The 24,459-nt window shown below is 57.2% G+C and overlaps 1 protein-coding gene across 1 annotated transcript in view; it reads right to left on the reverse strand.

The window, feature by feature from the left end:
• Positions 1-24,459, reverse strand: part of SHANK3 (SH3 and multiple ankyrin repeat domains 3) — a gene marked incomplete at its 5' end in the record, with an annotated part of 55,846 nt that overhangs the window by 12,967 nt on the left and 18,420 nt on the right. Inside the window, 9 exons of the mRNA XM_011985594.1 lie at positions 4,535-4,615; positions 5,205-5,335; positions 8,588-8,611; positions 15,757-15,837; positions 16,808-16,940; positions 17,043-17,167; positions 17,658-17,740; positions 17,999-18,074; positions 23,443-23,556. Coding sequence (XP_011840984.1) covers positions 4,535-4,615; positions 5,205-5,335; positions 8,588-8,611; positions 15,757-15,837; positions 16,808-16,940; positions 17,043-17,167; positions 17,658-17,740; positions 17,999-18,074; positions 23,443-23,556 — 848 coding nt within the window. The remainder of the gene's footprint in view (positions 1-4,534; positions 4,616-5,204; positions 5,336-8,587; positions 8,612-15,756; positions 15,838-16,807; positions 16,941-17,042; positions 17,168-17,657; positions 17,741-17,998; positions 18,075-23,442; positions 23,557-24,459) is intronic.

The raw sequence follows: 24,459 nt of genomic DNA on the forward strand, positions 1-24,459 counted from the left end.
CGCTAGAATGCTCGGGAAGATGGGGTTGGGGCCCGTCCTCCCCTGCGGACGGAAGGGCCGGTGAGACCAGCCAGGGCGCGGGGGCGGGGGCGGGTGCTGCCTTCCCAGAGGCTCCTGGGGACCCCGGCACCCCCTCCCACAGAGGCCAGCCTTGCCCCGACTCCACCCGGGGCAGCCACCGTCCCGGACACAACTGATGGACGCCCACGGCAGAAGCCAGCGCGGCGCGAGGCGCTAGAATGCTCGGGAAGATGGGGTTGGGGCCCGTGGTGGGCGGGGAATGGAGAGCAGGGGAAACAGGGAGCCCAGAGCACGGGCTCCGAGCAAGACCCCAGTCTGCGCTGGTCCCTGGACGTCCAAGCTCTGTGCCCCAGGCCCAGGGCTGCACGGGGAGGGCTCTTGTGAAGAGGGCAGGAGAGAGGTGTGCGTTCAGTTACAAGATGGAGGAAGGCCCCGGAGAAAGGACACAAACTCTGATGACCTGGGTTGGGGCCAAGACCTGCCCAAACCCAGGGACTTGATCAAGCAGGCCCTAGGAAGATATCCCAGGAAGGCAGGGACAGCCCCGCAAGACATGCAGACAGAACTGCTGAGGGGCTTGGAGGGGCCAGTACAGGGCTCCGCACCCCTGAATGAACAAGGCCGAGGCAGAAGTAGCAGCCCTGGAGGCAACCAGAGGTGAGAGGAAGATGGTCGGAAATGAGCAGGAGTGACACACTGGCAGGATGAGGGGCAGCAGGGCTGTGGCCACTGGAGCCAGGCCTCAGGCAGGGAAAGAGCTAATACCCAGGTAAGGAGGTGCCCTGTGGAAAAAGCCTTCAGAGGCTCCTCCCAGAGACCCACATGGGTGGGTGATGCAACCACAGTGGCTGGAATTCAGTAAGGTTGGGTGACTGGGTAAAGGGAAGAATGGATGGATGAATTAAAATGGGAACTGCAGACTGAGCACCCAGCATGTTTCATTTTAACCCCTACTGGCAGCGTGACCCCAGGCCAATCCCTGAGCCCCTTTGAGCTTCAGTTCTTCTATGGTCAAAACAGGCTTAAAATGAACCCCCCTCTGCATGCCTTGCTCAGACGTCATTGTTAGGATCCTGTGCAAGGGCTGGAGTGCTCAGGGCCCTCATGATCCTGCTGTCCAGCCAGAACCTGATACAACCTTCTGAGCACCCCTGTGGACATCATGATGTGGACACATGTGCTACAGGTGTGTTCAGTGAGGCTGCAGGGGGCGGATGGCCCCACACCCACGCACCCAGGTCTCGTGGTGCTCCTGTTCCCAGCCTCACTCTGAGATTGGTCAACATTTTTATGAACTTGCTACAATACAGGCTGCCCGTTCCTGACTGCATCCTCGTCCAGCCACCGCAGTGCTAATACTGCAACACTACACTGCTTCTTACTGGGCATAATATCTGTTTGTAGCCAAGGTACCAAGGGTGGGCTTTTGTGCACAGAACTAGGCTTAAATTTTAGATCTGCTAGGTACTGACATTCCTTAACCTCTAGGAACTTCAGTTTCCTCATGCCAGGAAGACAGCCTGCACCTACTGTGGGGCAACTTCACCTTTACAGTACAGGGCTGAACCGCAGCAGTATCCCAGGAAGGGGCCCAGGTCATCATCATCGTTGTTTGTAGGTCTGCCTTCCCCTCACCCCCAACCGCTGGACACAGAAATTGTGCCCAGTTCGTCCTGGGTCTCCTGCTGCATTCCCTGCACTGTGTATGAACACGCAGTGAACACCCACAAGCCTATGTGTTAGATGGAGCGACACAGAACGAGCACACCTTGAGGATGTAGAAGGCGGGAGTGACGTGCAAAGATGAAATAAGGGGAAATTTAATGCTAATAGCATGCCAAGTTCTGACTTAGGGTAAAGAAAAGTCACTTGCCTCAGCATGGAGTAGGGAATCTGTTCTGATACCATCTGGGGCAGGGGTGGGACCCCTTGGGGACAAAGGCAGACCCTCTTTGTCTGCCTAGATAATAGCAGAGAGCATTTCTACTGTGTGCCAGAGAGCACCTACTGTGTGCCAACCTCGAGAGGCGGCATCTATGTCTACTAACACTGGCGGCTGCTGAGCACTCCCAGCATGCCACGCAGTCCTAGCCTGTGAGTGCTGCCTACCGGGCGAGCCTCAGAGTGGTTCTTGGAGGTGGAATCGGTGGTCTCCGTGTTTATGGATCAAAATCCTGATGTTTCAAGGGTTGCATTGTGTGCCCAGGGCAACAGAGCCAGGGCATGGGGCAGGGGCCTGGGGAGTCTGACAACCCAACCAATGTGCATGTTGGCAGCTGAGGCCCAGCAGGCCAAGGGGAGCCAAAAAGGAGCGCCTGTCAACCCATTCATCAACCGAGCGCAAGAGGGTGCCTGAGGGACCAGGGCAGAACTGGCAGTCCTAGGAGAGTGGCTTAAGGCCTGCAGGGCAGGTGCATGGACCTAGACCTGCAGGGTCAGGCCCAGGAAGCAAGAGTCAGAAGACCCAGGTCAAGGGAGGCAGAGACAACTGTTTCCAGATGAAGCAAGAGAGCACTGGGGCCGATCTCCGGGGCCCCGAGGCAATGAGGAGCACACAGAGGATCAAGCTGGACAGATACGGAGTGATAGCAGCTCTGTGAAAAGCCTCGTTTGGCCAGAGGGATGGACTAGAGGGCAGAGCCAGGGCAGGCAGTCATGAGAACAAAGCCATGGCCCAGCTGCAAGGCGATGAGAGCTGTGCGGGGCAGGGCTGTAAGGCCACCCACCCCGACAGGTCAGGTGAGGCAGAAGGTAAGAGAGAAACCATGGGAGACACTCAGGGCTCAGGTCGGGGAGCGCAGAGGAGAGTGCTTCTCAGCTCCAAGGTAGCTGCAGCCTCACCAGCCTTCTTCCCCACAATCCCACCTACAGAAATAACTCTCGGTAGTCTCTGAGGGACCAGTCCACACACCCATATGCCTTTTCCACACTGCTCTGTCAGTTCGCCCCAGTATCCCCCAGAAACTCCCATTTATCTTGCACATCTTAGCTCAAAAGTACCCCCACCCCGACACACACAGCCTTCTGTGACACCCAGGTGTGCCTGGAGCTCCCCAGTGGGCTCCATTGGTCCGTGAGCCCTGATACCCACCATGTGCCCGCTGAGCTCTCTGCACACGTCACATTCCCCAACTAAGCCCCAGACTTGGCCCAGGATCGGCCTTGTGTGAACACAAATTGGCAGGGTGCTGGGGCAGGTGAGGAATCAAGAGTTTGGGCGGCTGTGTGATCTTGGCAGGTCATTTACCCTCCTTGCTTCAGTTTTCTCATCTGTAAAATGGACGTACTAGTGGCCTCAACCTCAATATGGTTATTCTAAGTATTAAACACTCAGTGTCCAGCCCGTAGTAAGTGCTGAGAGGTTTACTCCTATGTGTAACAGATGCGGGGGTGTGCTGGGGTTTGTATGGACAACAGACGGTCAAGTGGGCAGGTGTGTGGGTGGACAGATGCACAGGTGGGCAGGGGACAGGAGAATGGACGCCTAGAGGGATGCACAGTGGCCAGGGCTTGTCATCTGGGTCAGGAGACAGTGAGTGTGGGGTGTGATGGTGGCCGGGGAGTGGTGAGGCACAGAGGGGAAGGAGGCTGAAGACACAGCCTTGAAAAGGTCCCATATTTGGGAGGCTGGAACGGCAGGGTCAAAACAGGTGCCACCTGAGAAAGGAGGGGAAAACCAGGAAGTGTTGTCCTCAGACTCTGGGGAGGAGCGTTTCATGGAAGGAGGAGCAGAGAAACCGCATGCCAGCTGAGGTCAGCAGGAGTGCTGGCCATGTCCACGGGAGGAAGGCCCTGCAGGCCACCGGTGACCCTGGGGGGAGCAGTTTCAATTTGGGTATGGAGAGAGCAAGTCTGCTGCAGGCTGAGGAGCAGGTGGGGGATGGGAGATAGATGGCAAGTGGAGGTGACTTTTTGGGGAAACTGGCTGTGAAGGGGGGAGAGATCGATACATGGAGGAGTAGGGGAGAGGCAAGTTCAGGGGAGGGGAGTTTTAGGGTCAGAAACTTCACATGCACTTGGGCTGCAGAGAAGCAACGGCGATGGAGGCTGCTGAGCTGGGGAGGGGTGAGGCTGCCCATGGGAAGGATGAGAGGCTATGGGGAGGTGGGGGTGCCCAGTGGACAGGGAGTGGCAGCTGGGGACAGGGGTGAGGCTGCCCATGGGAAGGATGAGAGGCTATGGGGAGGTGGGGGTGCCCAGTGGACAGGGAGTGGCAGCTGGGGACAGGGGTGAGGCTGCTCATGGGAGGGATGAAGCGATCGGGGGATGCCCACTGGACAGGGAGTGTCAGCTGCCGGGGGGAATCTCTGGGTTGGGGAAGGCCTAATCCTCACAGGTCCATCAACATATGAGATCCTTCAGCTGGGGCCAGGAAGCGGCAGGACTCAGAGGGAAACTGAAAACCCCAGTTACCAGCAGGGAGAAACAGGGTCCTTCCAACCCAAATCCACCCTGCCAGCTCCAGCCCCGTTTCTCCCAACCCCATGCAGCCCCACAGCCCAGCCATACCTACAGACTTGGTCCGTGGAATCCCCTTCCGCAAGGAGCCCGGCAGCTTCTCTGGGCCTGGGAGGCCCTGGCGTTCAAACAATGACTGTGGGGGTCAGGGAGGGGAATATGGAGGTTCCAGGGCACTGGGGGGCCCCAGTCCTCCTCCTAAGCCGGAAGTGAGATACCCCACTGCTGTCACTCCAATGGCACCAGTGCCTGTGGGTGCCTGGACCCAGGAATCATGTCTAGGCTCTGCCCTCAGGGAGCAGGGGATGTAGCCCATTGGAGCCTGGGCTGTGTGGGCAGTGCAGATGGTGGTACAGTGTAGACGGTGTTGGGCAGGGTGGGTGCAGACCCTGGCTGACCCTGGGTGAGGTGGGGGAGGAGCCCAGAAGGCACCGGGTCGGCAAGTGGGCAGGGAACAGAAACATGCTTCGTCATGTTCTCAGCAGAGCTGGGGTACCTTGGTGGTCTCAGGCGTGAGACAGGGACTGCCTGAAGGCAGAAGCACCAAAAGCCACAAAAGCGAAACCAGCAGGTGCTGAGCTGTGGTCATTTAGGGGGCAGAGACAGCCCCAAGAGTCTCTGAGAGAGGCTATAGGGTGCACACACCCCTCTGGAGGGGGTGGCCCAGGACAGACTGACCCCCATGCCTGCCCATCCCAGTGCTCCCAGCCGCCCGTGGCCCTTACACTGATCTCGGCGGGTGTGATCCTCCGACTGGTGGGCCTCTGTTTGACGGTGGCAGCTCTGGAGTCTGCGTCTGCGATGTCTGGCCTCAGCGTTGGCTCTGCGGCGGCTGCCAGCATCTCGTCCAGCTTCTCTGCACAGCAAGGAGGCTCCATCTCAGGTCCTGGGCCACCTCCTGCCCCACTGCCACGTCCTCCCCAGCCTGGCCACCCGTGATGCTGACAGAGGCCACTACTCCCCTCCCTCCTTAAGCTCCCACCCCAGGCCCCCAAGACAAGGCCCTCACCCCAGAACTGAGACCCCACCCCAGGCAGCCTCTCTATCCTCAAGGAGACTCCAGGTGACCCCGTGGACCCCACTTAAGAAAAGGCCACTCTGCCCATGAGGGAGAAGACCAGGGCAGGTGACAGACAAACAACTCAGAGACCACAGTCTCCCTGGATTTCCCTCCATTTCCCTTCGTCCTGTCACCGTTCTCAGCACGTACAGGCCACTCTTGGCGCTCTGCACCGCACTGGAAGGGAAGCTGTTCACAGTGGGTCACAGCCCTAGGACAGACCCTGATGTTCAAGCAGGTTTCCACTAATGATCACAGTGACTTGGAAACTGTGTTAAACTAATACATATATCTAAGGACCATCAGAGCTCTGGTTGGATGGCTCCCCCAGGACATCAGTAGCTCTCGCCCCCTGTGGGTCCACTGAGGACCAGTGCATGGGGTATGCAGCAAGGGCTGGGGCAGCACCCATGTCCACCTGGCTGCTGCACCAGCCGTCATTCAGCAGCCCCACTGCACCCCACCCATCACTCAGGCTCCACCCAACCCCAGGCCCTTCTCCACTCTTTGGGGCTGTGCCAACCCTAGAGGGACCCTGTCTGGCCACTCTTGTCTTGGCCCCTTGTTGGAGAATTTCAATGGTCAGCCTGGACACCTGCTACTCCTTCCAACTCCAATCTGCAGCTGTTCACAGTACCTGCTGGTTCTACCTCTGCAATCTGCTTAGCATTGCTGGTAAAAGGAAATAACTCCCCAAGACTGTCCTGTACCCAACCCAGACCAGACCCACCCTGTACACTGACTATGTCCTGAGTTAAGCTCTTTGTGACCTCTGTGTCTTCGTCTATAAAACAGGCATAAAAACAGCGCTAGCTTCATGTGTCTCTAGAGAGAATTAGCACAGAAGAAAGGCTTACAACTGTGCTGGCACTGGGCACAATTCCGCACAATTCATGTCTGGGTGCCTCGTCTCCCCAGACAGCTTGTGGGTCTGCAGAAGAGAGCAAATACTGTTCTCTGTGTTCCATCAGTGCCCAGCCTGCGCCCTGAACAATGCAAGAGTTTACGGGCAAAACAGGCTCCAACTGCAGATATCTGGGCCTGTGCACGGCTCCCGGTGCCACCAGGTGACGGAGGCCCAGGTACAGCCCAGCGGTTGCTGGTTTGAGGGGACTTCTCATTTGCTTTTGTCATGAAGTGAATGATTTATTTTTGGGAGCTGAAGTCACCATCACCACCATTTGTTAAGTTCTTGGTGATTTCTGGAGTATGCGGGACTTCATGCAAACCACTCCTCTCATCCCACAGCTACACGAGGATTTTATCATCACCTTTATCCAAGCCAGGAGCAAACTGAAGCTCAGAGAGAGAAACTGCCCCAGATCACTGACTAGGAAGTAAGAGATGAGACCTAAGCACCATACTCCCCAGAAACTGCAGAAGTAAAGACATGAATGGAGAGAAAACTGCGTGAGGCACACGGCTCAGCATCACGGGTGACACATTACCACCTGAGCCACGGGCTAGGAGAGGCTGTCTCTCTAGGTCCGAAAGACCCATCCCAGAGACCTGCAGCGGGATGCACATAACGTTTAGTGAGGCAGCTGCTTCTGGTCATCCGGTGATGGTGCTGGCGCCAGGTGAGAAGTGTTTTCAAAAGGGAAAAAATTAATCAAGAATTCTGCAAATTACAAACTGATGAGGTTGACATAACTCTCTCCCCAATACTAGAGAATACATTCTTAAATAAATTATTTTAAATAATTAAGGGAAATGAAGCCCATCAGGAACCAAGTGGACCCGCTCACTCCCAGGGCCCTCTGGGTGCATGGCAGGGCACAGCTGGGTTTGCAGCTGTTTGATCAATAGGGCCCCAGCCTGCAGGATGATCAATCAGCCATCACTTCTTCCACGACTGGAGCAGCACCTGGGCTGCAACACGGCACCCTGGGAGTCCCACTAACGAGCTGGAGGGCAGAGCCAGAAGATTCCAGAAATAGCTTGTGTGTCTGCCCCAAAGGCATGCAGAAAAGGTCACTGGGGGAGACCTTGTCACCTGTTTTTAATACCTGAGAAGACACTGGGGAAGCCCTTCACCCGGGCTGGGGCAGGAGGCAGCAAGGGGGCCTCAAGAGGGCTGGGCCAAGGGCCTGGTAGATGTGTCCTCACCCAGGGAAAGCCCAGTGGGTCCAGAGAGAGGGAGGGACGGCATCAGGTACAAACATATGGAGCAAATATACAGGCCTGGGTGGAGAAAGCCACCTCAAGCCTCTGTCTGGCCCTGACTCCACCCGAGAGGCAGACGAGGCTGCCAGGAGGAGGTTGCCAGCAGCTGGGTCCCAGGACCTCACCGGACAGTGGACCTCAGTACCCAGGCCCAGGTGACTGTTCCCACCTGAATGCTTTCTTCCCTGCAGCCAGGCTGAACATACAGGACATACACGGAGCAGCCCCAAAGGGTAGAGGGAGTCCTGAACGGGGGTTCGGGAGGGCAGTCAACAGCCTGGGGGGCTGTTGGCCAGGGGAGTTCCAAGCTCCTTCCCCAGTGCTGTGGAACTCAGACCCCTGCTCTGAAGGGGCCATCAGCTCTGGGGTTGGCCCTACAACCAACCAGCACGGGAATACGTCCCACAACCCAGGCACAGGCCCCGAGAGGACCAGCAGAAAGAAGCAATGTAGACTGGGGCCGCACACGCCAACACGGCCCAGTCTCCCTGCTCCCTAGAGCTCCCCCTCTGGGACCCTCGGAGCCCTTTCCTTCCTGCTCTCTGGGCCATGGCGCATGCAGTGGCCTCCATGGAGCTCTCCCAGCTCCTCCCCACGGGCTGCCTCCATCAGGCCATCTGCATAGCTCACAGGCCCCAGGCTCACCTGAGCCCCCAAGGCCATCACAGTCCCAGAGGGTCACACCCCTGGGAACTCCCCATCCATCCTTGCAGGTCCTTCTCTCATGCCCCTACCAAATCCCCAGGGAGAAGGCCAACAGGAGGCTGCAGCCCAGGCTTCTGGGCCACCCTGACTTGCGCTGGAACCTCCTCACACACCAGCACTCCCCCAGACAGGGGTCAGGCAAAGCCAAGGCCCTGGGGACACAGGCAGATGACTCACCCCCTTTTCTTCTCCGAATGGAGGCTTGGAATCAAGAAACAGAGTAAAGGGAGTAAGAGGCAGGCTTGGCACCCAGGCCCCCATTATCCACGCTCATTTCCCCACCCCATCCCGCTCACCGCCACCTCCCCCAACAACCATGACCTCCCAGATCTGCCCCCAGCCTACACCTCTTTATCAGACCATGAAGAGCAAATCTGCCCAAATGCAGAATCAGTTGGTACATGCCTTGAAATCCAAGGAGGAAACAACCACAAGCAGGGGCTTGTGTGTGTGCCACATGCATGCAGGTGCACACAGCGCGTGTCAGCTCACCCACACACAGATGTGTGCCACACGCATGCAAGTGCACACAGGTTATGTCTGCTCACCCACGCACAGATGTGTGCCACACGTGTGCAGGTGCACACAGCACATGTCCATACACCCACGCACAAACATGTACCACATGCATGCAGGTGTACACAGCGCGTGTCTGCTCACCCACACACAGACGTGTGCCACACGCATGCAGGTGCACACAGGGTGTATGCGCTCACTCACGCACAGATGTGCACCACACACATGCAGGTACACACAGGGCGTATCTGCTCACCCACGCAGACATGTGTACCACATGTATGCAGGTGCACACAGCACGTCCGCTCACCCACGCACAGACATGTGTACCACACGCATACAGGTGCACACAGGGTGTATCCGCTCACCCACGCACAGACGTGTGCCACACGCATGCAGGTGCACACAGCACATGTCCACTCACCCACACACAGATGTGTTCCACACGCATGCAGGTGCACACAGGGCATATCCACTCACGCACAGATGTGTACCACACGCATGCAGGTGTACACAGCACATGTTCGCACACCCACACATGGACGTGTGCCACATGCATGCAGGTGCACACAGGGTGTATCCGCTCACTCACGCACAGACGTGTACCACACGCATGCAGGTTTACACAGCACATGTCCGCACACCCACGCACAGACGTGTGCCACATGCATGCAGGTGCACACAGGGTGTATCCGCTCACCCATGCACAGATATGTGTACCACACGCATGCAGGTGCACACAGCACATGTCCGCACACCCATGCACAGACATGTGTGCCACACGCATGCAGGTGCACACACGCATGCAGGTGCACACATGTCCACACACTCACGCACAGACGTGTGTCACATGCATGCAGATGTACACAGCACGTGTCTGCTCACCCACGCACATGCATGCAGGTGCACACAGCACGTGTCCACTCACCCATGCACAGACATGTGTGCCACACGCATGCAGGTGCACACAGCGCATGTCCACTCACCCATGCAGACATGTGTGCCACACGCATGAAGGTGCACACAGCACGTGTCCGCTCACCCACGCACAGATGTGTGCCACACGCATGCAGGTGCACACAGCACGTGTCCGCTCACCCACGCACAGACGTGTGCCACACGCATGCAGGTGCATAGCACATGTCCACTCACCCACGCACAGACGTGTGCCACATGCATGCAGGTGCACACAGGGCGTATCTGCTCACCCGTGCAGGTGCACACAGCACATGTCTGCACACCCAAAGACATGTGTGCCACACGCATGCAGATGCACACAGCTCGTGTCCGCTCACCCGTGCACAGACATGTGCCACACGCGTGCAGGTGCACACAGGGCGTATCTGCTCACCCACGCACAGACATGTGTGCCACACGCATGCAGGTGCACACAGCGCATGTCTGCACACCCACACACAGACATGTGTGCCACATGCATGCAGATGCACACAGGGTGTATCCGCTCACCCGTGCACAGACGTGTGCCACACGTGTGCAGGTGCACACAGGGTGTATCTGCTCACCCACGCACAGACATGTGTGCCACACACATGCAGGTGCACACAGTGTGTGTCCGCACACCCACGCACAGACATGTGTGCCACACGCATGCAGATGCACACAGGGCGTATCCACTCACCCGTGCACAGACGTGTGCCACACGCGTGCAGGTGCACACAGGGCATATCTGCTCACCCACGCACAGACGTGTGCCATACGCGTGCAGGTGCACACAGCACATGTCCGCACACCCACGCACAGACGTGTGCTACACGCATGCAGGTGCACACAGCGCGTGTCCGCACACCCACGCACAGACATGTGTGCCACACGCATGCAGGTGCACACAGCATATGTCCACTCACCCATGCACAGACGTGTGCCACATGCATGCAGGTGCACATAGCATGTGTCCGCTCACCCACGCACAGACATGTGTGCCACACACATGCAGGTGCACATAGCGCGTCTGCTCACCCACGCACAGACGTGTGCCATACGCATGCAGGTGCACACAGCACGTGTCCGCTCACCCACGCACAGACGTGTGCCACACGCATGCAGGTGCACACAGCACGTGTCCGCTCACCCACGCACAGACGTGTGCCACACGCATGCAGGTGCACGCAGGGCATATCCGCTCACCCACGCACAGGCATGCAGGTGCACACAGCATGTGTCCACTCATCCACGCACAGACATGTGTGCCACACCCATGCAAGTGCACACAGTGTATGTCCACTCACCCACGCACAGACACGCAAACACAGGGAGATGTGCACAACTCCATCATGCTTGGCTCAGTCAAAGGTTTGTTCAGAAAAAAGGCAAAACCCCATAGAAAACAAGTTCAGGTGTCGCGGAAAACCAAGGTGGTCACCTGTGTGTTCTGTTCAAAGTCGGTCTTAAAACAAAAGGCAGGACAAATGTGTTTGGCAAAGAAACCTTTTCCAGGACAAGGCCACTCACACAGATGCTGGGTGTGGCACCTACCCTGATGTTCTCATCACAAAAGAAAAAAAGGGGCCCAGAAATTACAGGGAGTCCAGATTTCTCCTGGGAACATGAATACACAGGAAGGGCTTGGACCTGCCAGGGCCTTCCCTGGCCTGGGTCTCCACTGACCTGTGGCCCCAGCACATTCCTGGTACAAGCTGTGTGGACATGCATGTGGTGGCTGTGAAGAGTCCCCAGTGCTGAGGGGGAGGAGGGGTGCTCTGCCCTCTTCTCTCTCTCACCACCTGTCTCAGGAGGGTCCCCACCCAGCCCCTTCCTCTCATTCCCATCTCTGCAACCCTTCATTTTCCAGGCACCAGCCTTTGCTCACCCCATTCCCCCAGAGAACACCCCCTCCCTCTCCTTCCCCCAACAGGGCCATGCCTCTCCCACATCCTCTGAGCAGCAAACAGCCACCTGGACAGGAGCCTCCGCCTTGCACCTGCTTTCTCTGACACCTCACTTTTTCTTTTTAGGTGTTCAGGCACCTTCTCGATAGACTATGAATCCTAAAGGGCTCTAATAGCGCTTGACAGTGTGAGGCAGTTCTGATGTGTTCTTGCCAGCAATGACCAACAGGCCTCATTTCTATCTTCTGAAAGCAAAACCACTGGGTTGTGGGATGGTCCCTTTGGTACCTGGGGAAACCCTGAGGCTGGCACGGCTTCCTCAAATCAGGCGTTTCCAGAGGGGACTTCCAGAAGCTCTGCTGGCTTCCCAGGACAGCTGTCTCCTGGGGACAGGTGGCTTCCTGAGCTCCAGAAGTGTGGGTAGAGGCTCCATGCTAAGCTGTCCCTTCATCCTCCCCCAGACTGCTCGGGAAAAAGCCTGGAAAATTATGGTGGCCTGAAGCTGTGAGCAACTCCTCTGGAAGACCAGGGTCTGTCGAGTGACTCCAGCAACCTGTCCTGAGGCTTGTTGCAGAAGAGGGAACACCCAGCCCAGAGGAGAGGGCAAAGCGCAGTTCTCTCATTTTCACAGGGCAGAGTCCCTGGGTCCCAGGATTACGGATCTCAGGCTGCCCAAAAGCCTCGTGGTGCCGAACAGAAGAGTTCCTTCTGGACATGCAGTTGATCGTGGCTACGTGACAGCCTCTGGCAGGAGAATCCTGGGGCCCACCTGCCTACCAGTGCTTATTGATCAGTTTGGATCTTCAACTGACAGGTCAGCTCCCGTGACTGACCCTGGACCCTTATGACCCGAGGGCCAGAAGTCTGCTAGCCTCTCTGCCTCACTCCTGAATGAGGAGGATTAGCAGGGTATAGAATTCTAGGTGGAAAAGAATTTTGCCTCCACACTTTGAAGCTCTTCTTCCATCATCTACTGTCATCTGCTATTGCTGATGAGAAGTCTGTTGTCAGTTGAACCACTGCTCCCGTCTACGACATCCAGCGGCCAGTCTCTCTCTCATCATTTTTTGTTTTGTTTTGTTTAGAGACAGGGTCTCGCTCTGTCACCCAGGCTGGAGTGCACTGGCACGATCTTGGCTCACTACAACGTCTACCTCCCAGACTTAAGCAATCCTCCCACCTCAGCCTCCTGAGTAGCTGGGACCACAGGAACACACCACTATGCCAGGATAATTTTTGTATTTTTTGTAGAGATAGGGTTTCGCCATGTTGCCCAGGCTGGTCTCAAACTCCTGGACTCAAGTGATCCACTTGTCTTGGCCTCCTAAAGTGCTGGGAGTACAGGCATGAGCCACCGCACCCAGCCTCTCTCATTGTTTTAAAGATTTCTGCTTGTTCACTGCGTTCTACAGTTTTACTATGAAAGACGTGGATACAGATTTGTTTTCATTTCCTTGCTGAGACTTATATTTCTTTAAACTGAAGACTCATGTCTTTGTTCAACTTTGGGAAATTCTTAAGCCATCTCATCTCCAAATATTGCCTTCAGGCCTTGCATTAGGTAGATGCTGGGATTTTCCCAATAGTCCCACTGAATTATCTATGTGATAAGTGTCTCCTAACTGCTCTTTGATATTTTGTATCTCCTTATATTTCTGTGCTATACTCTGGGTAACCTCAGATTTATCTTCTAACCTGCTGTTTCTTTCTTCACCTGGGTCTAGTGTACTGTTTATCCCAGCCATGGCTTTCTTTTTTATCTGTGACTATACTTTTTGTTTCAGTAACAGTTCTTTAAGGATCCTTCTGGCCAGGCACAGTGGCTCACGCCTGTAATCCCAGCACTTTGGGAGGCTGAGGTGGGTGAATCACAAGGTCAGGAGTTCAAGACCAGCCTGGTCAATATGGTGAAACCCCATCTCTACTAAAAATACAAAAAATTAGCTGGGTGTGGTGGTGGCCGCTTCTAATCCCAGCTACTCGGGAGGCTGAGGCAAGAGAATCACTTGAACCCAGGAGGCAGAGGTTGCAGTGAGCTGAGATCGCACCACTGCATTCCAACCTGGGCAACAGAACGAGACTCAGTTTCAAAAAAAAAAAAATCACTCTATTCTAAAATGTGCTTATTCTTTTTTTGCTTATTTGTTCTGTCCTGTTCTCTCATTAGTTCAGTTAGTTCTTTTAATCTTTGTGACAATTTACTTTATTTTAATGTTTTTCATATTCTTCTCTGATTTCTAGTTCTTTCGATGCTAATTCCAGTTGTTGCGCTTGGCCTTTTAACCTTCCCGCTTCTCACAGGTCCAGCCACGTCTCCCAGCCTTGTGAGGGCCTCAGGATCCCAAAACTCCTTGCCCTTGGGTACTAGATAATGAGCTACAGAAGCCCCTGGCTTTGGTTTCTCTCCTTTTCATTTTGAATTATCTATATGAGGTTTTTTGTTTTTTTCTTTTGGTTTTACTTTATTTGCAATAGCTATGGTGAAAATTCTGACCATGTCAGTCCAATGCATGTTGGTAGCTGTTCTCCACACTGAACTAAATTGCAGTTAAGACCATCTGCTCAGCCTGTGGCCAGGATAGGGTCAGGGCTCAGTTCATGAGTAAGGTCAGGGATTATTCTGGGGGCCAGCAAAAGGGATCCTTCTATGGCTGGGGTGGAACCAACACTGAAGCCAGGGATGGGGCTCAGCCTAGAACCAGAATGAGGTCCCCTCCTGTGGCCCGGACTCCAGGGTTCGGTTTAGGACCAGAGTTGGGGTTCCTTCTATGACCAGAGGCAGAGTAAAGTCTGGGGACAGAACTGGGCTTAGACCACAGGAAGAAAAGAGCCTCACGCCTGTAATCCCAGCACTTTGGGAGGCCAAGGCGGGCGGATCACCTGAGGTCAGGAGTTCGAGACCAGCCTGGCCAACATGGTGAAACCCTGTTTCTACCAAAAATACAAAAAATAACCCGGCCGGGGGGCCAGGCACCTGTAATCCCAGCTACTCGGGAGGCTGAGGCAGGAGAATCACTTGAACCCAAGAGGTGGAGGTTGCAGTGAGCTGAGAATGTGCCATTGCACTCCAGCCTGGGCAACAAGAGTGAAACTCTGTCTCAAACAAAAAAAAAGAAAGAAAGAAAGAGCCTGTCAACTGTCACGTATACTCGGACATGCCCATGACAAGGCTGTTGATGGCCACACGTATAGCACATACCCACAATGAGGACAACGGTCACACGTGCTGGGACATGCCCGTGAAGAGGCTACTGACGGTCACATGTCAGGATATGATCAAATATATCTGGACATGCCCATGACAAGGCTGTTGATGGACACATATGTAAGACCTGCCCGTGAAGAAGCTGCTGATGGTCAACCACGGCTTGTGCCCAAAACGTGCCCCATCGAAGCCCAGCACACTCCTGCTCCCCTCCTGCCACACTCGAGGTCCTGCCCCAGCGTTCAACAGTGTGCCTGTGGCCTGTGGGGTCAGCAGGACCACCTGGCCAATGAGGGCACGGGCACCAAGAGGGTAAAATAAACACAAAGCTGACACAGCCAGTGCCTGGCAGAGCCAGAGTGGACCCCGGTCACCTGACTGCTGCTCTTTCTTCACTTGGATGAAATGCAGGAGTAAAGTCAAAGTGGAGATGTGGAAAACCAGAGGCAGCACACACACACAAACATGCACACGTGCAAACGTACTGGTGGGCCAGGCCCTGCTCCCCGTCATCTGTCCTGGACACCCCACTGTCCATCCCCAGCCCCTCACATCTCACCCCTTCCACATGCCATCCCACTCCTCACCCTACAAGCGCCAAATGTCCCCATCACGCCAGCACCCACCCATTCACCTCTGACCTGCTCCTACATCCACCTGTCCTTCCTCCCCTCTGGCTTGACCCCCTGGCCTCCCATACTACCTGTGCCTCCTGGCCCTGTCTGCCCATCATGGACTGTCCACCTGCATCCACCTCCACGGCCACCCCCGCCACTCACCGAGTTCCTCAAGCTCAGCTGTCATGGACTTGGAGCGCAGGGTCAGTGTGGTGCTGGGGGCCCTCTTGGGGGGCGGTGGGGCTGCAAAGAAGAGGGAGGCCTTGGACCTCCTGTCCAGCAGCAGGCGGCGCGGCGTGGCCAGGTGCAGGTGCCACTTGCGCTCCACTGCCTGGATCTCCTCGTACTCCCGCGAGGATGAGTCGCACTGTGCCAGGATCTTGTTCAGGCTACGGCTGGACGCAAACTTCTTCATGGCGCAAGGAGCTCAGGGAGTGGGGGGGGGCCCGGGCGATCAGGGCCTCAGGGGCCCTGGGAACCCCCAGAGCCAGGGCCTCAGGAGACAATCAAGGGTGCTGGTGGGGGGCACGGTACCAGCTGGCTCTGGCCTGGGCACCCACCCTGCAGGCTCCGAGGGCTACGCGAGGGGGCACCAGAGCCATGAGGTGGGGGCTGGGAGGGTCTCCTTGCGGGCGGGGCTCCTGCTGCTCCAGGGCTCCCCCCAGGCCCGGGTGGCCGCTGCCCCTTGTGGGGCCAGGGTGTGGTCAGCCAAGCCGCGGGCCTGGGCTGGGCCTGGCCGGCAAAGCCTCCTGGGCCCAGGCTGTGCCGCGTCGTCGCGGGGAGAAGACGCTTTTCCTCTTCCCTCAGGTGCCGCCTCCCCCTTCCCTCCGACAATAAGCAGCGCGGCAGCGTCAACCTCACAGTTGCTATGGCAACCCCGGCCTCCAGGCAGCTGCTGGCGGTGTAGGGAAGGAGGGCTCTGCCACGCCAGGGGCTGGGGGAACGCCGGGAAGGAGGGGGCAGGGATCTGAGGAGGCGCAGCCTGAGGTCAGGGGTCAGGGGTCAAAGGCCTCAGGCCAGGGGACAGGACTGGCAGTCTAACACCAGGGATTGGGAGGGGCCCCAGCCCACGCATGTGGGTGGTTCATCAAGGTTCAGGAATCTGATGTCAGCAGTTGGGGGTCAGGGATGGGAAGAGGAATGTGGGCCTAAAGTCAAAGGTCTAAGGTCAGGGGAAAGTTTGGGCACAGAGGCCTAAAGCGTGACCCCTCACCTCTGCGCCGAGCCCCGTCTTCTTCTGGCTTCCTTGTCACAGACACAACCTTCATGACGAGGCGGTTGCCACCCTGGCGAATCAGAGCCACCACCTGCTTGTGTCCGACCTTCACCACGTTCACCCCGTTCACCTGGGACAGACAGGCAGCTGGGTGGGGAGGCCCCCGGGCACGTCCGCCACAGGGTTCAGGGGTCAGCATCCCACTGGGCAGTGCCAGCCAGGACGGCCTCACCTCAATGAGGAAGTCTCCCGTGCGAAGCCCGGCCCTCCAGGCCACGCCCTCCACGTCCACCGACTCAAGGTACTGCAGTGCCGGGAAGGCTGGCGTGGGCGTGAACTCCTCGATGGGGGTCTCTGCTGCGGGGGGCAATTAGGAAGGCGCTTCACCAGTGAGGTTCAGGTGGGGGCGGCTGCCACACAGCAACCTCCGAGTGGCTCAGCACAGGAAAGAGATGACTGCAGGGGGCAGTGACCCGGGGCAGGGGGAGGGCCACGGGGAGCCACAGCACAGGGACTAGCCGGTCCAGGGATCCTAGACATGACCCTCTGCGAAACCCCCTTCGCCCACGCCAGAAAGGCCCCCACTCAGTTGGACTCTAGAGCAAAGACAGTGGAAAACGACGAAGGGAAGGAATTGCCGCCTGGGCCAGGACATTGCAAACCATGAGGGTCCGACTGCAGCAGAGGAGTAAGGAAAGCCGGGGCCAAAAGTAGGGAGGCGCAGGGGCAAGGCAGGGAGGGAGTGCGGGGTAGAGCAGAGTAGGGGGCAGAAGCAAGAAGCTGAGGACACCCCCGAGCCGTGTGCAGCCCCTGCCTGCCTGACGCCCCGGCACCCACTCCCCATTACCTTTGGCTCCCCGGAGCACAAAACCAAAGCCCTCATGGTCCCGTTTCTGCAGGACAGCCACTTTGTCATCAATGACATAATCGCTGAAGAAGGAAAGCAGGAGGAGTGAGGTAAGTCCTCCCTCGAGGCTGGCCGGCCGGCCACAGTCCACCTTGCAGTCACCCCGGGACTGACGGGCCACGGAGCAGAAGAGAGGTCGGCCGGGCCCCTTCCCTCACCCTCCTCTGAGCTCTTCACACCTGGCCTCCTGGACCAGCTCCTGGCCTCCCTCTCTACTGCAGGTCCTGCCCCACGGCACGTCCCATACGCATGTTCCCGCCAGCCAGTGTCCCTGCGCGTACCTGTGTGACGTGAGGCTGTCGTAGGAGCCCACTGTGTAGTGGCGAAAAAGCCGCTTCGTCCGGTCCTCTCGCGTCTCTGAAGGGAGTATCAAGAGCTGATGGACAGTTGTGGCCTCCAACTGGCCTGCCTAAACTGCCCTCACCCATGCTGGTCACCAGTCTCTGCCCACACACACCCGCTTGGCCTGGTTGTGTCCAGATGGAAGTAGGGGGCCCCTGGAGTCCTGGGTCCAGAGGTGAGAAGGCTGAGGGGATGATATAGGGAATTCTGACCTCTGTGGGTCAGGGTTCAAGAGGGGGCAGCAGCTCCTCTCTTTTCTAAGCAGCTGCTGAACACAGGAGTCCAGACAAGGCCAGAGCCGTCCACAGAGCATCGGTGAGCCCCAAGGCTGCGAGCAGAGGGGGGCGTGCACATACGTGTGTGTGCCCCGTGGTCATGGGTGGATGCTCTGCTCATGCACGTGTCTCTGTATGAGCTCACTATGTGCAAGTGCTGTGCTCATGTGTCTGTGTGACTTGCCATCACGGGCACGTGTGTGAGGTGTGTTCATGCATGTGTGTACATCTGTATCTGCATGACCCACACTCATGTACAAATGCCGTGCTATATGCCTACATGCGCTGGCATGGAAGCAGCATCCTTCCAGCATTGTCTTCACCAACTTCTTCACAACAGCTCCTTGATGCTCAACCTCATGGGGTCCCTTGCTTCAGACTGTCTCTGAGTGGGGCAGGGGATCCAGGTGTGGGGGCTGGGTCCCCTGCCCTGACCTCAATGCATCCCACAGAGCTTGGTCCCCAACTGTCCTCTTGATCTCAAAGTCCCACATGGCCAAGCTAGTCAGCTGTCTGACCACCACTCCACCCTCACTGACCAGAAGGTTCCAGCCACACCTCCAGCCATGACCTCTCTGCTCCCACGAGCTCCTCCAGCTGCCTGTAAGCCCCCCCCGCCAGCCTTCCCAGCCCCGCAGCTCCACTCTCCAGGACCACAAAGGCCCTGCGGGCAGCAGCACCACTGCCTCGCTTTCATCCCTCAGCACCTTCCTCGTTTCCTCTCTTGGTAGCGTTTCTCAAGATCCATGGTTTCCTTCAGCAAGTATATATCGAGCTCCTGGCCGGGCGCGGTGGCTCAAGCCTGTAATCCCAGCACTTTGGGAGGCCGAGACGGGCGGATCACGAGGTCAGGAGATCGAGACCATCCTGGCTAACACAGTGAAACCCCGTCTCTACTAAAAAATATAAAAAACTAGCCGGGCGAGGTGGCGGGCGCCTGTAGTCCCAGCTACTCGGGAGGCTGAGGCAGGAGAATGGCGTGAACCCGGGAGGCGGAGCTTGCAATGAGCTGAGATCCAGCCACCGCACTCCAGCCTGGGCGACAGAGCGAGACTCCGTCTCAAAAAAAAAAAAAAAAGAATATATTGAGCTCAAAAAAAAAAAAAAAAAAAGTATATATTGAGCTCCTACTGTGTACCAGCTCTGCAAATACAGCAGAGAAGAGAACAAAGTCTCTGCACTCGTGGGGTTTATAATCTGCTCAGGGAGGCAGGATAAACAGAGGATAAAGACATAGCATGTGAATGCTGGCAAGTGCTCAGGAGACCAGTGAGCAGATCAGGGAGGGCAGAGAAAGGCACGCAAAGGCCTCACCCCCACGGGAGGGCTGAGTAGAGGCCGAGGATGGGGAGCAGCCTGTGGATATGTGGGCAAAGGGCTTCCCAGGAGCGGGGGTGGTCGGGGGAAGCCCACGGCAGGCATCAGCCTGCAGCATTTGAGGGAGTTCAGAGCCTGTGCAGCTGGAGCACACGGAGCTAGAGAGAGTGGCAGGAAATGAGATCAGAAAGAGAACCTGCAGCTTTCGATGACCTGTTTCCCCCACTAATTGTGAGCTCCTTGAGGGTAAGGACCACATGTTCTTTATCTCTGTGATCCTAGCGCCCAGCACGGCACCTGGTGTGTCGCAGGCATTCTGCATGCTGACTAGGAGAGTAATGGGTGGACAGGTGCACATGAGATAGATGGACAGAAGGGTGGATGGAAAGGCACTGGACCAGTGGATGGAGGGCGGGAAGGAGAAGGCAATGGGTGGATAGGTCAAAGAGCAGACAGATACATGGGTAGATGGATGGATGGACTGGGTGGGTAGACAGGTAGGTGGAGAGGTGGATGGATGATGGATGGAGGAAGGGAGGGGTGGTGGACTGGGTTGGCTAGTGAGTCAACGGACAAGAAGATGATGGTGGGATGGGTGGGTGAGTCAAAGGATAGACGGCTGTAAACATAGGTGGAGCAGTGGCCGGATGGAAAGAGGAAAGGGCACCTATTCCCATCAGAAGACACAGATATCAAAACAGTATTGGGCTGGATTCCAGGTCCCAGCTACTAACTTGTGTGACTCTCAGTAAGTCAACAGTCCCCTCTAAGCCTGCCCATATAGAATACAAAAATTCCAACTTGGAGGAGCTCCTTGGTTCTAACGACTTATTATCTTATCCTGGCATTCCCCAACCACACCTGCACCCCTCATCCTGCCGAACCTAAGGCCAGCTCAGGCCAAGCCTCATCACCGCTCAGGTGGGGCATCAGACCCCTCCTTTCCTCCATCACACCCTTCTCTGTGTCGACAGAACCACATAGTGTCATGGTGCTGCCTGCTAAAGAACCCCCCAAACTTGCACTTGACCAGCCTCCTGTTTTCGGATGTTGTCAACCAAACAAATTGTACGTATTACATAACACAAATTCATTTTTCCAGCTTTGTTAATAAGACACATAAAAGCCAGCTGCAGAGAAAATGCCCAACACAGCCATCCTCCACTACCCACCCAAGTGCTGACCTTACTGCCAAGAAAGGGAAGGAGGGAGGAGAGGGAAGGCACAGGGCCCTGCTCATGCTGGGCCTCCCGAACGCACCTGACCTCGCCTCTCCGTTCCCTCCCTCACAGCTCCACCCTCTGCCCGCCAGGAGGCGCTGTGGGAGACCCGCTCTCTGCTCGGTAAGTGACCAGGACTCCTCTCCCGATCCCACAGCGGCACAGGCCCTGGGCACCAGCCCCTGCATGCACAGGGACCGTGTCCCCTCCCTGACCTTTAAGTCCTTTTCTGTCCCCGCTCCAGTCCCAGAAATGGATTTTTTTGGGGGGTGGGGGAAGTGAATCTGGGCCTGCTGGAAGCAGGTTCCTGTTCCTGGGCTGCACTCTGGCCTCTGGCAGAACTCGGCCCCGGGATCCCAGAGCAGAGGCTCTGCACAGCGTGGTCAGCGGGGCCTGCAGCCGAGGTCAGAGGGGACTGTCACTGCTCCCACTCCCTACCCTTCACAGGCAGCCTCCGCAGGTTCCTCTCCTGCTGCCCACTCATGAAATACTCCCGTCTACCCCGGGACCTCTGACACTCACTCCCTGGGTCACACACACCACGGCTGCCGCCTGGAGCCCAGACCCAAACCCCACATTGGCTGCTCTGCGAGCCCACACTGGCCCACTCCTCTCCACAGCTCTGCTCTGCCCACCCCGGGCTTTGAACCTACACAACCTGCACAATCAGACGCTGCTGCTGGGTTCCCTCCGCCATGATGCCACGCTGTCCCTTGACTCCATGGCCACCTGACCACCCTCGTGGTCCCCACGCCAGCCTTGCCCTTCCACTCACGTAGAACTTGCTGCCTATGTTGCAAACAAGACTTTGCTCCTCAGGGCTATATGACCCCCGAGAAATGGAATAATAACAAGTGGCCCCACCTCTCGGGACTGCTGGGATGAGTCAACGACTTCTACATGTAGAAGTGCTAAAGCTGTGCCAGGCACTCAGAGCAGACCTTGCTGACACATACAGCTGTAGAACACACACAGGCCCTGCACACACGGCTGTCCCCTCAGCCCCATCCACTGACCACCTAGAGGACTCAGCTCAGACAGTGCCTCTGCTTTGAGGCCCTCTCTGACTCCTTCAGGTCAACCCAGGGAGCTCCCACGCTCACACGGCCCTCGTCACAGCCACTGCTCCCACAAGGCTTCCAGCTGAGCCTCCGTGATCCCGGCTCCCAGCACAGGGCCCAGCACATGACAAACACCTAAAAAACATTTGCTGCTCTCCAATTCTGACTCCAGCCTAAACCTCCCTCCCTCTCCGTCAGCTTCAGACTTAGGTCCAAATGCCCCTCATTCCACACAGTCCTCAAACCAGAACCTTCCTCATCACCACGTGGGGGAGCTCAAGACCCGCTCCGCCACAGGTGTGGATTCCCCCCACCTCTCCTTCCCCTCCCCTCTCCCATACTGTCTGAACCAGGGCCCAAATCTCTGACAGCATTTCCCATCTGGACCCTGTCCTATCCACCCTCCATGGGCTGAGAACAGGGGGCCAAGTCCCTTCCACACTCTAAGCCACCAGGAGAGCCGTCAGAGCAAGGCAGGACAAGGCCAAGGAAGGAGGAAAGGGCACCTGCTCAGGAAAGGGTCAGTGGCCAAGCTCCTGACTCCCTGGGCCTCTCCTGGGCTCAGCACAGGGCAGGGGTCCAGGCCATACAGGGGTGGAGTCGCTGGGAAACTCTCATCCCAAAGATGGGGACACAGTAACCCCAGGCCTGAGCCCTTCACATGCAGAGGGAGGGTGCATGCACCCTTGATCCAGACACACCACCGATGACCCCCAGTGACCGTCACTCAGGAGAGGTTTGCTTGGCCCACCAGCTCTCTAGGACAGAAGCACGTGCATGGATCTGGAGGCCTCCTGGGACCCCTGAGGATTCCTCACATGGGCACCCCCAAGACATGCACCCAGCTCCAGCCCGGGGGCCGCCAAAGGACCAGATGGTCAGCAGGGCTGGACAGCGGCCACTCACCAACCCCAGGAGCTGTAGCCTTCACCTTTACATCCTCCCTGCAGGCTGAGGACCAGCCCACCCTCACCTGCTGCCCTCAGACCATCCCTGCCCCAGGGCACTCACCAGGGCACCTCCAGGCCCAACTGGCCTCATTTCCTCTTGGCTGCTCCGGGCCTCCCTGCTCTGCCCACTTGGACAATCTGTCCACTTTGGAAAAACGCCTCTTTTCTCACACTGACCTCCTTACATGTCTGCCAGCTACGCAGAAATCATGCGTTCCACACACCTGGTGTTTCGGAAGGACTGTGCCGATGGGGTGCGAGTCACCGGGAGTCAGTGTGGGATCACACAGACAGAGGCCCCGTCACGCATGTCCTATGTGTCTCCACTGCACGTGAAGTGTCAGCTTACATACACGCATGTTCCCAAATATATGCAGAGTGTGTGCACACGTGTCTGTGTCACATACACAAGTTTGCATCTACTTTGAGTGTTTGTTTCAGTTTACCTCTAGTCTTTTCTCTGTGAATATCCATGTGGATTTAGCACCAAGAGAGACCAAAGGGAAACTGGAAGGGGTGGTCCCCTTGGGAGCTGCCCAGGGGGCCGTGGGGTCACTCACCAGGCCGTGGGTCATGCTGCCTCATCTGCACCTCCTCCACGCAGTCCGCCGGGAACCAGCCTGTGCGGCCTTTCACGGTTCCCTCCCAGAAACCGCCCTCCCCAATGCTGAGCACTGGAGGAAGAAGCCAGACAGGCCATCAGTGGGGAGCAGAGCTGGGTACCCACCCCACCTCGGGAGCAGGTTCTGCCCACTCACCCCCTGCCCTTTCCCTCCTTCCCTTCCCACTTTCTCCCGGCTTTTTCCCTGGGAAGATTTTAGGATCCACACAGAAGAGAGAAAGGAACAGATGGGCTCGGCACAGGGTGGGCATGTGGGGGACAGAGAGACACACAGATGGACACACTCGGGGAGGGGTGCAGGCAGGGGCAGGGGCCACACTCCTGCTGCTGGCCCCATCCCCAGCTGACCACGCTCCCCCAGCCCCTTCAACCGACCCCCATCCTGGCTCTGTCACCCACCCAGGGGTCACTGCCAAGAGCTCGGGGTCATCGTGCTGTGGCCAGTGGGTGAGGCCACGTGATGCACCAGCTGGACTGTTTCCACCTCAGCCGGCCCTGAGGCTAGGACCCCAGCGGTGACCCCGAGACCCCCATAATGAGAGGGGTTTGTCATGGCACGCAATTCCCCCAGAACACAGGAAGCCCCAGTGACAGAAGCCTGCATAACACAAACACCCACATGACGGTCACAGACACCCCACGACGGCAAGGGTCCCCCACATCGCAGGGGCCTCCAATGGAGAAGCTGCAGAAGTGCCACGGGAACCCCGCAATGCAAGGAAGCTCTGTAATGGGACAGGGTCCTTCAGGCAGAGACCCCGGGGGACACAGTAACGCCTATGGCGAGAGAGGAGCCTCCGTGGTGACACAGGGAGCCCGGAACGACAGAGCACCGGAGGGACCCGCACGGCAGGAACCTTTCCCAGGCAGAGCCCTTCACGGTGACACCAGGGATCCCACCAGGGCCCAGGGCCGCCACGGCGGAGGAGACCCCAGAGCCATCGCCCCGGCCCGG

This window comes from Mandrillus leucophaeus, unplaced genomic scaffold, assembly GCF_000951045.1.
Source record: "Mandrillus leucophaeus isolate KB7577 unplaced genomic scaffold, Mleu.le_1.0 Scaffold288, whole genome shotgun sequence".
Lineage (NCBI taxonomy): Eukaryota > Metazoa > Chordata > Mammalia > Primates > Cercopithecidae > Mandrillus > Mandrillus leucophaeus.